Source organism: Anas platyrhynchos, chromosome 6 (genome assembly GCF_047663525.1).
Source record: "Anas platyrhynchos isolate ZD024472 breed Pekin duck chromosome 6, IASCAAS_PekinDuck_T2T, whole genome shotgun sequence".
NCBI lineage: Eukaryota > Metazoa > Chordata > Aves > Anseriformes > Anatidae > Anas > Anas platyrhynchos.
Window position 1 is genome coordinate 22,490,776 of NC_092592.1, and position 14,912 is coordinate 22,505,687.

The 14,912-nt window shown below is 41.6% G+C and overlaps 1 protein-coding gene across 6 annotated transcripts in view; it reads left to right on the forward strand.

The window, feature by feature from the left end:
- The window catches only part of WDFY4 (WDFY family member 4), a 175,037-nt gene that overhangs the window by 118,842 nt on the left and 41,283 nt on the right, over nt 1-14,912 (forward strand). For 4 of the 6 annotated variants that reach the window (XM_072039558.1, XM_072039559.1, XM_021274280.4 and 1 more), the window contains 3 exons: nt 552-718; nt 12,052-12,200; nt 13,314-13,434. In XM_072039558.1, coding sequence (XP_071895659.1) covers nt 552-718; nt 12,052-12,200; nt 13,314-13,434 — 437 coding nt within the window. Of the gene's footprint in view, nt 1-551; nt 719-12,051; nt 12,201-12,342; nt 12,428-13,313; nt 13,435-14,912 lie in introns of all 6 variants that reach the window. The other 2 variants (XR_005266603.2, XR_005266604.2) reach the window with 2 other exon arrangements.

Below are 14,912 nucleotides of genomic sequence, written 5' to 3' on the forward strand. Positions count from 1 at the left end.
TTTCTTCGTGGAAGTAACTGCAGTCTACTTCAGTAAGAAGGATTAAGAGAAGGCTGATCACTCCTTCCCTAACTGTGTACAGTACAAATTCCCCAAACTTAGGGCAAGATATGGAGTGGGTTATCTCTCCTTGTGTTGTTTTATGATCCTGCTCATTGCATGTTCATGGGAGACTGCCATTTTCAGTTCTTCCTAATTTAATCTGAGTATGTAAACAGAGTCTTTTTAAAATTATTTGGTTATCATATGATCAGCCCAACGCAGTACAAAAATGTGAATAAATATGTTTATTCAGTATGTTTGAATCTTCAGTGATGACAGGGATTTGATTTGAATTATGACTGAATTGTGGGGATCTGGTTTTAGTTGAACTAAGCACCCTTCTTTAGCAGTCACAGATTTTACTTCTCATGCCTATTTTTTTGCTGATCTGCAAAATATGATAATGTTATTTCCCAAAGTAGAACAGGTTGGGTGAAAGTCTAAAGTGCAGATTATTTTGTTGTCATCTGGCTGCCACTAAAACTGCCATCTCTTTCATACTCATATAGGAGAGCTGACATTAAATGGAGCAGAGAGGGACATGGATGAGAAAGGATCTGACTGTAACCAGCTAACGTTCTTCCCTGCTCTACATGAAAGTTTCCATTCAGAAGACTTCTTGGAGTTATGTGTGGAGAGACAAATTATACTGCAGGAGTTTGCAGAGAGTGAAAAGGTAGCAAAGATGAACTAGAAAATTTTCTCAGGGGAAATGGCTTTTAGAGGGTGAACTGGATGTGGAGGCTTACCTGTTCCTCTCAGTTTTTGGTTCAGATGGATTCAGTCTACAGTAGATATCAATATCTGTTTCTTAAGAGCACTTGCAATTTTCCAGACTCTGTACAAATGCCTATATAGGGTTACTATTGAAGAGCATTTAACACTAACTCTCTGAAGTAACAGCAAAAATTTTGGGTGTGTGACCAAGGTATTCTGGTACGTGTGAGACAATATTGTCTCATTTTGCCTGAGACATGGCAAATTATACAGACCTGAGATTCCAACTTCCCTACCCTTATCCATGCCCAGAGCAGTGTCTAGATCCAACTTATTACCCATGGAAGGTTGTGCTAGATTTGTAAAAATGCTAGTTCAGTGATGTTCAAAATCTCTTCCTGATGAATACCAGAAAATATTTTTGTTGTCCTTTCACATGCCCTTTTTTTTTTCTCCACCTCTCCTTGAATGCTGGACAGATTCTTCCCCCTGAGACCATAGAGACCTTCTCTGCTTCATATTTGTCTGATGCTTCTGTTGTCTGATCTATTCAAAACTGTGCTGTTGCTTCTTGGATGTTGTGCTGGACTGGTGACCCTTCTCTCTTACATCTTCACAGTGTCTTCTGTGTCTAAGAGGCAGGTTCAGGAATGCTGTGAGGACAGGAACTGGGGAGTAAATAAGAGTGACTCTGTCAGCAGGACAGTAACTTCACCCTGGTGTTCTCAGTTTAATCCCTTGCTCAAAAGCTGGCAACCTGCCCTTCATTTTTAACATACTCCCTGCAATGGTGTCTTTGGGTCAAATCCTTCATGTTGAATATGCTCTGCACATAGCCATTTCTCCCAGGATTACGAGATTTTTGTCACAAAGAGTAGACCTAGCCTCATTCTGTGATCTTCTACACTACATTTTATTTGAAGTGGCATTGTTCTCCCTGTTGGCCTAGGAGTTAGCATCCCATAATGGAACCTAAGGGTTAGACTCAAGCATTTAGACTCTGCTGTTACAGTGCTGTGTGATGGTTGTACTTAGGTATAGAAATGCTTATTTTATTTTTGTCTCAGTATCTTAGCTGAATTTTCTTGGCATTTTGCCAGGAGTCACATTTGTGTTCTCCAACGTGATGGCTTCCTTAAGCTATTAAAGCTGTTGGTATATTGTCTATACAACATACTTCATTCCCCTGCTTCTCCTCTTCCCTGCCCCCACACACCTCTCCACAGCAGAAGAGTCAGGCATGAATATGTGAGGCATGTTTTCTGTGTGCTGATCTCATTTTTAGCCTTTAGGCTGTCTGTCTCTTCTCCATGTAACTCCACGGGAAGCCGTCAGAAACGCCAGGCATGCTTTTTCCAGCAGCAGTCACTGTGCTGCCGAGCCGACAGAAGTATTAAAAAAAGCAGTAGGGGGTGACATTAGCTGTCCTGTGCTCACTTAGTGCACTGCAGTCCTGCCTTGTAAATGGCTGCCTCATGAGCTGTTTGCACTTGAACCAGGCAACTGGAACCATCTTACCTACTGCACTGCACAGAGAAGTCATTGTGATGCCTTGGCAGCTACTAGATAGATTTCTGGAACACAGGGATAGCTCTATTCTGTAAAGTGGTCCTTGTTTCATATTGTCACCCTCTGCTATTTTTTTCTTGTATTGCCATTAAACAAGCACCTTTGTACATATTCAGATGTGCAACAGCTTTTTGCAGAAGTAGCAGATCAAATGCTGTTTGACCAAATGCTCAGTCTGTTTACAGCAAGTTAAATAAGGAAAATATTGGTGTGGGTGAGGTATTCTCCTGCTAATATAATCTAGTCTTTTGTTTTATCCTGCTTGTAAAATAAACTAAAACATTTCTAGGCATTCCTGTGAAATCATTTGAAGTATGCATTTTAAGTATGGTAGGCCAAGGAAGGAAGCTTCTGAGTATTGTGAAGGTTAGTCTCTGAGTAGAGATAAATCATAAGCGGGAGCAGTCATGCTCTGTTTGAACAGAACCCAAACCATGAAAAGTTCAGCCTTTAGACGTTCTTTTTGTTGCCTTTTTTTTATGCACTAAACTAACCATAGAGGAACATATTTCCCAGATTTCAAAGTCAAACTTTCTGAATTTAGGAACTTACAGAGATCAAGAAATTAATACCTGATTTGTGCAACTGTAGCCTTTAATGACATAATCATTTACTAGTTTGTTCCCTTCTGTGCTACCAGTGCATAGAATGGGTAGGTATGTATGTATGTACAAATCCATACCTTCAAAGCACCATTTAGTTATACTGATCATGTTTTTTCTCCTCCAGCCATGGTCCTTGTAATACATACTGCTTACCTTCATCATTCTGCAGCTAGTAGGGATGCTATAGGCCCCAGTCATCTTCCTTACACAGTGGTAACCTATCAGTAGAATTGCCAGATGTATGAGTCTGGCTGTGTGCTGTTCTTTTCCCATTTCTTTATGTACTCTGCACCATTTTCCCCTAGACCCCACCAACTTTCAGTGATCTAGATACAAAAGGCAAAAGCCTTATATGTGACACTGGTGAAAAGCAAGATCCAGAGGGTGTTGTGTTTGGCTCTGTGGTGGTACAAAAAGAAGGAAGTGGCTGTTAAAAGGAATTGTACGTGCCCACAGCTTGCCCCCTCAAAGAGAGGCTGGGCATAAGGAATGGAGGTTCAGGGCAGATTTTTGGCAGGCTATAGGAGAATGGTGGGTGGGTAGCTGAGACATTTTGTTGCTTTGCCTCCTCCTTTACAGATAGCCCCAGCCTGGACCACTTGTGGAAGCTAGGTAAAAGGACTGCTCTTAGTGGGCTCAGGCGAACTGTAGCAAAGCAGTTCGTATACAGCCTAAGACTGTATTTTTCATGGCCTCAGTATTCTGAGACCATGTATGCTGTAGGCATGGAAGGAGAGGTAATGTGCATTGTGGGTGATGTTATGCACAGTTCTGCAGCTGTGCATGCAAGAGAAAAACTGCAAAATTGCACAAGAGAAATGCGAATAGGAACCTGTTTGATCTAATCTATCAGCTTGCCTACCAAAAGCCAGGGCCAGCCCTTTAAATAACCCTGGTTTACCAGCAAGAAGATTGGATTTGTGTATCTGCAACCTGAGCCCCCAACTGTGAGATTGCCTCCCTGATCTTTACAAGCCTGAAGCAGTCCTGCCAGGTTGTTAACGTGCAGTTAACATGTAATAGATGAAGGAAGTGTAGAAGGCTAGGGAAATGATTTTCACATAGAAACTCTGAATTTTGGAGAAAAATAAAGCTCTGTTTGCCAGCAAGTCATTTGAGACAGTAAGAAATCCAAGCAGCTGGGGTAATGAATCTGAAGTTAACAAGAGGGCATGGCCTAGCAGAAATCTGGGCACAATGCCTTTCCTTAAAGGAGGGGCTGGGAGAGAGCACAGGAGATGCCAAGGACAATAATAGAAGTGGCTAGCATAAAACATTTAAAGAGGGAGAGAGATCCATTGGCTGGGAGAAAGGAGCTGATTAAAGAATAAGTTCAGTTGAAGGAGGGAGCAGCTGTGAAGTTCAGCATCTGGGACAGGCAGAAGTGTGCAGCAGCTCTGCATGCACTCAGTGGAGCCAGTGGTTTTAGGGGCATTACACAAGCTTCACAGCTATATAAGGCACCAAGACAGTTTGTTTTCATGGGAGCACTGTTACAGTTCATCCTAGTTCAACGACGCAGAAAAGAACTTCACATGTGCTGATGTGCAGCACAAACAGGCACTAGCTGTTGGGATCGAAGCAGGAGAATAGGAAGTCAGGTCTTGGCACAAATCATTTTCCCTTTCTATGCCTCAGTTTCTCCTCTTTCCTTCCTGCTGCATGAGCAGCGGCTGTAATGGCTGCCCCACTGCAGGAAGCAGTTCTGAGCATTAATAAAGGTTTTTGATGTGAAACTCTTCCTGTGTTCAGACAGGGCTACCTGAAGAAGGACAAGGCTTTACAGGTGATTACTCCTCTGTCTTGTCCTGTCTGGGTTTCTGCTGCAGTGGAGAGACTGCTGGGAGCCCCTTCCCAGCCCATGCTCGTGTCGTGGTTCCACTCGAGTGGGCAGCCGAGCTCCACCACAGCCGCTCTCTCACTCCCTCTCCTCAAAGAGGAATGGGGAGAAAATATGTGAAAAGGGCTCAAAGGTTGAGATAAGGATGAGAAAATCACGCAATAATTATTGTAACGGGCAAAACAGACTCAGTATAAGGAGATAGTAAGATTTATTGCTCATTACCAACATGCTAGAGGAGTGAGAAACAAAGGAAAGAAACCAAAAGCACCTCCCCCCCCCATCCACCCTCTTCCACCTCCTCCCCCCGAGCGGCGCAGGGGAACGGGGGAATCGGGGTTATGGTCAGTCTACAGCGCTTCTTCTCTGCCGCTCCTTCTCAGTCACTCTCGTCCCCTGTGCTGTGGGGTCCCACCCACGGGATACAGTCCAGTCCTTGATGAACTGATCCGGCGTGGGCTTCCCACAGGCAGCAGCTCTTCCAGAACTGCTCCAGATATGGGTCCGTACCACGGGGTCCATCCCTCAGGAGCAAACTGCTCCAACCTGGCTCCCCTACGGGCAGCAGCTCCTGACAGGTCACCTGCTCCTGTGTGGGCTCCTCTCCACGGGCTACAGGTCGGGCCTGGAATCTGCTCTGGCAGGGGTCTTCCACAGGCGGCAGCCTCTGTCGGTGCAGGGCCACCTGCTCCACCGTGGTCTCCTCCATGGGCTGCAGGGGGACATCCTGCTTCACCATGGTCCTCACCACAGGCTGCAGGGGACTTCTGCTCCAGTGCCTGGAGCACCTCTCCCCCTCCTTCTTCACTGACCTTGACGCCTGCAAGGCTGTTTTTCTCACTCCTCTCACTCTCCCAGCTGCTGTGTGGCGCAGCGTTTTTTTCCCTGTCTTAAATATGCTCTCACAGAGGTGCAAAACAACATCACTTATTGGCTCAGCTCTGGAAAACAATGGGGCCCTTACCAAACATGGGGCAGCTTCTAGATCCTTCTCACAGAAACCACCCCTATGGCCCCCTGCTACCAAAACCTTGCCACGTAAACCCACTACAGCTCATGCATTCCCACCAGAGCTCAGTCAACAACTGTGCTACTAGGTGTAAAGGGCAGGGTCCAACTCATGCTGTGTCACAAAAAAAACAGAGCATCTTCAGCCAGATCTCTGCTTTTCTGGATGTTCACCTGCACCATGACATTTTGTACTCCTTGTATTTGTGTCCCTCTTCATATCTGCTTCTGTGTTTTTTTGGTTGTTTTGAAAAACGTCTTTCAGTTGTGAAGCTGTAGCTGCTCCCTGGATCTCTGCAGAGCTCCAGACAAACACCAGGGCCCTGACTGCCACCTCAGGTTAGCACAGCTGATGATGCCTTAACAGTTGCTTTCTGTAGTGTAGGGTGATGTAGCAGGGTGTGGTGTAGGCAAACTTTGCTGTGGTTACTCCCAAGAGTCATGGGGAAGGGCATGAACTTGAGTGAACTGGCCTAAGGGAAAATTAAAGGGCTCATATTAGTTTTTGGCAGCATTTTCTGTTTGAGTGGAGCCTGGAGTGAGACAGAGATGTCTGAGTGTGCAAGAGGTATGAGCACAATCCTATTAGAGCTGGCTTCCAGATGCTATCATCAGCTAAGGGATGCCAGCCTCTCAGGCTGGCGATGGGCCGGGACAGATGGCAGCTTTCAGCACAGAAAGCAAGGACAAAGAGCAACCCCAGTTCCCATGACCATGTACAGACAGAAACCTTCTTCCACGCCTTTTCTCCTGAATACCTGATATTCTTTCCCTGCAGCATTTGGGAAGTTGATAAAACCTGATAAGTGCACACTGAAGGAACACCTCCTGTGCATAAGGTTTTTACTCCGGCAGATTATGGGAGAGAGAGAGGAAGGGTGGATAGAGGCTACCTGCAAAAAAGTGTATGTGTTGTGGGTCTTCCAAAGCAAAATTGTCACCACAAGGTTTGTTGCTATCTTTCTGGCATTAGAATAGTTTAACTCAAACCCAAGCAGAAGGAATTTGAGCCAATGTTTTTAACAGTTCAGATGGGATCAAACTTGAGCCTGGAGCCCCTACCACGAAAGACTAGGTCAAGTGGATTTAGTTTCCTTTGGTCATGGAGCAGCTGGGGAGAATGAAGCAACCTGTCACTTATTCTTAAGTTGTGATTAATGAGGTGCGTGTGTGACAGTTTCAAAGTAAGACGAGTCTTTAACAGCAAGCAAACTAACAAACATTGCAGGAAAGGTCTTGTGAGTGGCATTAAAAGATGGACCTATATGCCTGTCACCATGAAAGCATGCATCTGTTTTCCTAGCAAAAATTGTGAAAGCAACATGTTCTGTTTCGTATATTTCTAGTCATTTTAAACTCTGTGGCATTGACCCTACTTTACTGACAGATCTGTTGTAGCTAATACATCCTGATACACAACAGAAAGGACAGAAATAGTATATAACCACAGGTTTCATCTCTGAGCAAATAATTAGAGATGGCTGTGAGTGTTTATAGGGGAATACAAGATGTAGCAGTAAAAAGGAAGAAGGGGCTTCAGGATGTCCCTAAGCCATTGGATGCTTAGAAGATACATAAAGATCAAGAAAGATGCCATACCAAGCATGTTTATTATACTCTTTCCTTAAGCTTCTGATACTAATAATCAGGATAGTTATTCAGACTGATCTACGGACTGACTCAAGAGTAGCCGTTCTTTTGTCCTCACACTGTAAAAATGTTGCGCTCAGTAGGGTGTGTGACATGGGTAAGCATGTTCCATTGACATGTTTTTGTGACTTTAATTTCCTTGCGTTGTATTCTTCCCTGGAAGGGCAATACTAACACTGCCAGGGTCTCTAGGAATAGATCTAACCTCCTCTGGTGTTTTTTTATAAACCCTGTAAAGACTGCTTGCATCTTCAGGAATGTAATTCCTTTGGAAATCTGGCTCCTGAACTCCAGAGCAGGTGTGGTTTTATTGCAGTTTGCTTAAATGCAACTGTATGCCTTTACAAACAGCTCTTCTGAAAAACAAGAGAAAGGGAGAGAAGACACATGTGCACACACAAAACGAACATGCCTTTAGCTTTAATTCCTTTGTACATACAAATGAACAGAGCAATCAAGAGATGCAGAGCTTCAGGCAATACCTTAGAAGGTAATTATTCAATTATTTTATGTCACCTTTGCATCATTGATTAATGATTCTAGTAGCTGGTGAACTGGATTCTGTTCTGTTTTGACAGAAAATGAAAGTTTTTATTTAATCTGTGGTAATTTCAAGCTGCCTGGTATTTCAATGCAAGACTTTTAGGTACAAGACTGTCCTGGTGGGGGTTCTCTAGTACACCTCTTTGTCAGATCTTTATTACTCACCTGGAAGAAAAATGAACCCTGTTCTCCAAATGAGAAGAACTGACTCAGCCCAAGGGCTCTACTATTTCTAATAGTGCAAATATATTTAATTCTGTTGGGGGTGTTGACACGAAATGAAGAAATGGATTTGGCACCAGTGACTGTTAGTGGTTTGACAGTGCAGAAGGGCAGGAACGTACTTGGGCTTAGAGTTTAATAGGCCTTAAAAGAGAAGTATATGCTCTTTCCCTCTCAAGGCCTGCTAATATGTCCCAATCCTGCCTTAGGTGGAGTACCATAGTGGTTATTTGTGCCAGACCATGTTAGTGATTGTGTGCGGGCCCCCTTCACAGTCCATGTGCCTCCCAAACACACACACATGATGTCTGTTATCTCTAGTTTGAAATTTTCACTCTGGCAATGTTTTCAGTACAGTTCTGAGACTGTGATTTTGTGGTGCTCCTGCTGTGCTGGAAACACTTTCTGAGGCTGACCTACAGACCTTCCTCTTGCACATTGTGTAGTCTTCATCTAGGATAAAGTTCCAGGAATTTTATGTAGAGTTTGATCACTGTCACCTGCTGCAACTTATCTAGGCTGTCAGGTGCAGATTTTCTAATGTTTTCAACCTATCTCATGGCTCTACCTAGGTCTTCCCTATGAACTGTTCTTGACTCGTCTCTGCTGTTTTCCAGCAGCAGCTTTGCCTCCTGCCCTGTGCTAGCCAGCATGTGGTTTTATGCCATGCATGCAGCCAAAGGGCTCTCACTGGAGCGCTTTACCTGACTGCTCTATCTATATGGCTAAGAGTCAACCTGCTGTGCCTTGTGTCTTACACTGGTATTCAGATTAGTATAAACTGTAAACAGGAGAGCTGGATTGACATGAGTGCTTTTAGCTTTATTGGCATGTTAGTCCTACTCCAAACAGTACAATTTTGGCACTTACCCAACTGCTACCTGAGCTTTACCCTACATGATTTCAGTTCCATATTTCTGGTTTGAATTGTCCCATATCCCTATTCCTGTAGGCTCTTTTCTCTTCCCTATTAATATTCCACATTAAGAGGGTTAAAGACATAAGTCATACTTGCCTTTGTTTTTCTTTGCTGTTTTTCTTACCACTTATATTTTCCTGCTCCCTTTTTGCTCTGCCTTTTTTTTTCCCTGCCCATTCCCCTTTACCCACGCTTACCTGCCTAGATCTACTTGAGAATCTCCTTTCTTATTACAATGTTTCCATCTGTCCCCACTTTCTGCTGTCTGCTCGGAGTCCCATGATAGCCATATATGCAACCGAACAAAATAAATAAAATTTAAAAAGCAGCAGAGTTAGACTGAAATTGGTCAAATGGCTCTTTGATGTGGATCAGAGTGCTGGAGTTGCTGAGGCAGATTTCTTAGAAGTCTGGATTTCAACTTTGTGTCCATTTAGCTATTTTATGCAACTGCCTGATGTTTCATTATTCAGTTACCTTCCATTTGGGAAGAAGCAATCTTTCTGCTATTTAATTACTTCAGGAAGCCCTGTGGTTCACTAATGTGAGCAGAATTCCCCAGCACTCTCGGTGCAAGCATACATGCCTCTAACCACGTAATGGCCTGCACACACGTGGGTACTGCAGCTCAGAGAGCTCTGTGGTGGCATAACCCTGTGGAGACAGGCATTCCTGTGGGATCTGTGGGAGAGGTGACTGGAAATGCTAGATTCCTCTTAAAATTAATTTGGAGTGGGAAGAGGAAGAAAGTGAAGTGATTTTCATTAAAAATTGCCCACGGTAATCTTCCAATGTTATTGTTTTTACTCCAGAATGTCACCAACCTTCTGTTCCCAACAAACTCATTTTAAAATGACTCCATTTTGTTGGTGAAAAGAATTGCTTTTCAGTAAATAAAATAAAATGTCGAAGCAAGATTTTATTTGAATTATTAATGAATTTATTTATTATTTATGTCAATTTTAAATATTGATCAAAATAGTAATCACCCTTTTGAATTCTTGCATCTTTCTATTTCATACAGTTTTCATTCTGTACTGAATTTTAAAACAAAAACTTCTAATAGTTTTACCAAGTTATGCTGGCACCTGAGACTGAAAGCTTATATAGCTGTGCAGGTCTGTTTCAGCTGATCTGAGTCAGCCCGTTCTGGGATGGAGGCAAGGAAGACTGTATGTTTGCTTCCAGCAATAGAGTACAATAGGAACAAAGGCAGAAAGCCAAGCTGAAATGTGCAGATTCTAGAGAAGCACACCTGATCTCTATATTTTTATTATAGTGATATTGAGATTTCATATGATTTTCTAGAACCAATGCTATTTCTGGGCCACTTCCGCATGTGCAAAAATTAATACAGGACCTCAGTTCTAGGGAAGTTTGGTAGAGGTAAGATTATTGAGATTGTAAGAATAAACCGCTTTGTGCTACTTCCCATGCTTGTCAATCCATTCTCACAAGAACATTGCAATAGATTTCTGAGCTATCAAAACTCTTGTTATGATCTAATCCTCAGATCTAATCCTTTTTTAGTATGTAAGGTAGTATTAGGATTTTAAAGTTTGGAGAATTTTACAGTTTTGTAGTATTATGAAAGGATTTTCAAGGGTGTTTCACCTGTGAGTAGGCTAATAGGATGGTGATTTGCTTCTGCATCCTTTCTTGGAAATGTAGAAAGTGCCAGCTCAAAGTTCTTGTGCAAACCTGGCATAGCAGTGAATTGGCCTTAATCCTCCCAGTTAACTCTACTAGTCAGTAGACTGCTCTTCTTAAGCTGAGTATATGTAGAAGATTGACTCAACACACAAGAAAAACTAGGAGTGTCTTGCCTCTAAATGTTAGGAAAATTCCTTTCAATTAAGTACTGCTTGATTTAAAATCAGAACTTGTTCTTAAGTTTCTCACAACCTGCAAATTTTTCAAATCATTAGGCTCTTCTAGTCTATCTGTTGTTCTGTTGTTTTATTTTTATTTTTTTCCTGCACCATCTCAGCCATAAAAGTTGTTCCAGATGAAAGTCTTTTTTTTTCTCCATCAAAATTGGTCAAATCCCAAGAAAACTTTCTATGAGCTGGCGTATATACTGAAGAACTATTTTGTTGAAAAATTCCCAACACATCTAAACTGTGGGTTAGAAATTCCTCCATTCTAAGGCCCAAGTTAGCTTGCTCAGGAGTAAGAAAAAGGAGGTGAATTTTAGGGATGCTAAGGAAGGTGTGTTTTTTGTTTGTTTGTTTTGTTTTTACTATTCCAGAATGTCTAACTAAATCTTTATTTTAAAGCAACTAGAATCATAGACTCGTATATTTTGACTGGTATCCTGTATAATATAGGAAGGAAAAATGCTAATGCAAGGAGTTTTGTTACTCAGATTTGGAGAGATAAATACCAAGAATATTAGTTCCTTTCCTTGTTTATTGCTTCTTAGAATCAATTTGAAGGATTTTTGCAAGTGTAGATTTCATTTTTACAAGTATTTGTCTTTTCTCTGTATTGTAAATATACATATATTTGTTATATGACACTGTTCTTATGCATGGTGCTGTGTAAGTCACTCTTTCCCCAGTGCTTCAACTCCCTGTCTTTGTAGAGTCACTGTTGCTGACAAGGCTTTGCAGTGGTGACTTCTGCAACGTTTGTAAGGTCCTTATGTTCTATAGTGATGTTGCTAAATACAGCCCCAGGTAGATGAGGAAGGGGCAGAGTTACACGGGAGGGGGCGGGGAAGGACATCAGACTTTCCCACTACTAGTGTCCGGGAGGCATGCACTGTCAATCACATGATGATTTTGTGGCTGCATCCCTATAGATTTGCCAATCAAGAGGCCAGCTGTTTTGGTACAAATACATATCCTTCTACATCATTGGGTTTTGCTCCCTGATGTCCCTGTCTCTTGTGTTACCCACTCCTGGCTTTGTTATGCTTACTTCCATACTAGGTTACTTTCAAGTGCTCTGTGGCAGTTGTGCAGGGACATACAGCATTGGAAGGAGTGCTGCTCTTTGGAAAAGAGCACTTCTACATCTGTGAGTGCTTTGTATTATCCCCTTTAGAAGAGGTCTACTGTACACGACACTGCTTGTCCAGGTGAGTCATTCTTTCCTCTCAGAGATCTGCTTGGTTAACTACAGAATTGACACATGCAGCCCTAGATTTCTCATAGACTTTGGGGGATTCCAAAAACGATATTAGCACAGCAAGAAGTTTGCTGTTGTTTCCGTATTTGCAGAATTGTTCAGCCTAATTTACTGCAGATGCTTGTCCATAGGCTTTGGAGGTGCATTAAGGACTCCCAACTCCAACAGGTGGAGATGGTGAGCAGTCTAACACGTTTCTTTTATTATTATTTTTTAAATCTTTTAAAGTGTTGTTAATGTTCCTTTCTGGCTGCCTCCCATCTTTTATTCATATGGAATAGTCATTACAAGAGCCTTTCACTTCATTGTCTAATAAGTTTTTGTTTGTTTCTCCAAGACAGAATCATAATTAATATTTGGCACACTGCTATCATCTTTGACTCATGATTTATTGATACTGATCAATATTGAAAATGAGTCTGTTAGACTTATCTCTTTGCTCATACTGTGTGTTCATGTGCAAAGCCCAGTGGGACAGTGAGTAACTCAGTGCTTTTATTCCATGACTGTCTGTCTGTTCTGCATCCGATTCTTACTAAATCCAATACCAGTCAATCTGATCAGGTGACTTACATATTGATTGGACTGAATCTGACTTGGTTTGATTTTTTTATGGGACTTGCTGTGGGATAGATTGTAGATATCAGCTGCAGTACATGTACATACCTAAAGTAATAATGAATTAAATGCTTAATTATTAGTTCCAATTAATAGCTGTTTAATAGTAGCAGCATGTCCACATGATGCTTGCCTTTGACCCACCCAACTCCTTCCATTGCTACTTCTTAGACTTCAGTGTGTGTAAAACATTGCTGTCTGCCTATTTGCATACATTAAAATAATTCCAAATCTACCCTCAGCCTCCACAAGTTGTTTTTTATTAAGTACTAGCACAGAATCTGCTTTCAGTATTTGCCTTTATCTTCATCTATACCCCAATTGATCATGCTATCTCTTAGTATTTTTATTCTTCCTAGAAAGAGGACTTGCCATGTTCACAAAGTTTTTCTGATCTTTTCTCCGTTTGAAATTCGTTTTTCTTATTTTTCCTTTTTTTTCACAGCATCAGTGATCCATTCATTTTCAACTTATGTCATAAAGATCATGCTGTGGGAGACCAGGTGTGTTCCCGTTACTTGTATCATGATATAAAAGAGATTCGTCTGATGCGCTTCCTTCTGCAGGTAGGAACTAACATGCATGGTCAATTGAATGAAAGCTGCAGCAGCAGTAATGGCATGTGACTGAAAACTACTTACATAATTTTCACTAATTCTACTGAGATTTCTTTCAGAAAAAAAAAATACACCACCCTCACTGGAGTGGTTAGCCCATTAGTTATTACGCTGATAATGTTCTTTACAGTTCATCTCAATATTTTTGAAAATAAGTCTTGAAGTCCTGTTTTGATTGAAGATCACAGTAAATGTCTATTTTTTCAATAATAGTTCCCATATACCAGTGGATGTGGACATAAGTGGGCTACAAGTATGCATCACTTACTTACCTGAGCCTCTTGGAGTAACTTGTGCATATGAGTCAGTATCTGAATCATAACACAGCTTTTAGCTATGTTACCCAGAAGTTATTCATTAGCAGTGGCTTGGTACCCTTTTAGCTTTGTCTGGTTTAGGTAAGCTTATGACAAGAATCACAGAAGTGCAGCTAGAGCTCCTTGAAACACCAGAGCCTGTATTTTGCTTTAGAGCATCTTGGTACAGCCTAAAGAGTAATTCACAGATTTTGTTTGACAAAAATGCAGTGTTTTGAAACAGCCATAAACAGGAATCTGTTCGTTTAATCCATTTTTGGAAGGTAGTTCAACAGAAAAGTAAGAAATAATTCAGAAAATTGAAAACTGAGAGAATGGTGCTGATGAATGTCTTAAGTCATGCAGTATGGCACTCATCCCCATTTTATTTTATATTTAATTATGTATGCAAAATGGAAAATTCTAGTAGATCAGACCCGATTAAGGGTATGTTATATCTCAGTGGTTAGGTTACTCTCCAAGCATGTACAGGAATGTTAAGTCTTGCTCTGAGTAACTGCACAAAGGTTTTCTTACACCACTGATGAGCAACCAGAGTAACAGAACTGTCACCTCTTTTGTAAATAAATTCAAAGTTGTCAGTAGAATCTTGCTTTCTTCTCTTGTATTTGTATGCCTTTGGACTTTTTAAAACATGTGAAATGGAAATGTTTTGCGGGACTCAGAGTGGAAAAAATTGAGATGAGTAAAAATAGTCATTGATTGAGCCTTGGACAAAAAAAGGGGTGGTGGGAGGGGGACGATATAGGTGGTTCTATGTGTTGTGTTGTTTTTTTTTTCAGTTGTGTTTTGTGTGTGGTTTTATTATTATTTATTTCTATTAATGACCTGAAAATTCAGGTATCTGTAGCACTCTAAAATTCTGGCACCAGGACCCAATGCCAAAAATTGCTCTAAAAAAATAGTATGGAAAAAAGAAGAAAGCTAATATTTGTGCTTTCCCTAGAGGGCAGGTGGATCAGTTGTTTAGGCAGCAGCAAAGCAGCAGAGAGCTGATGTCCTATTCGTGCACATAGGCAAGCAAAGAGCAACACAATGTGAAACCACACAGCCTGATGCTGGAATGGCCACACTTTGAGCAGAGTTGGTTTGGAAAACCAAGCTTCAGAC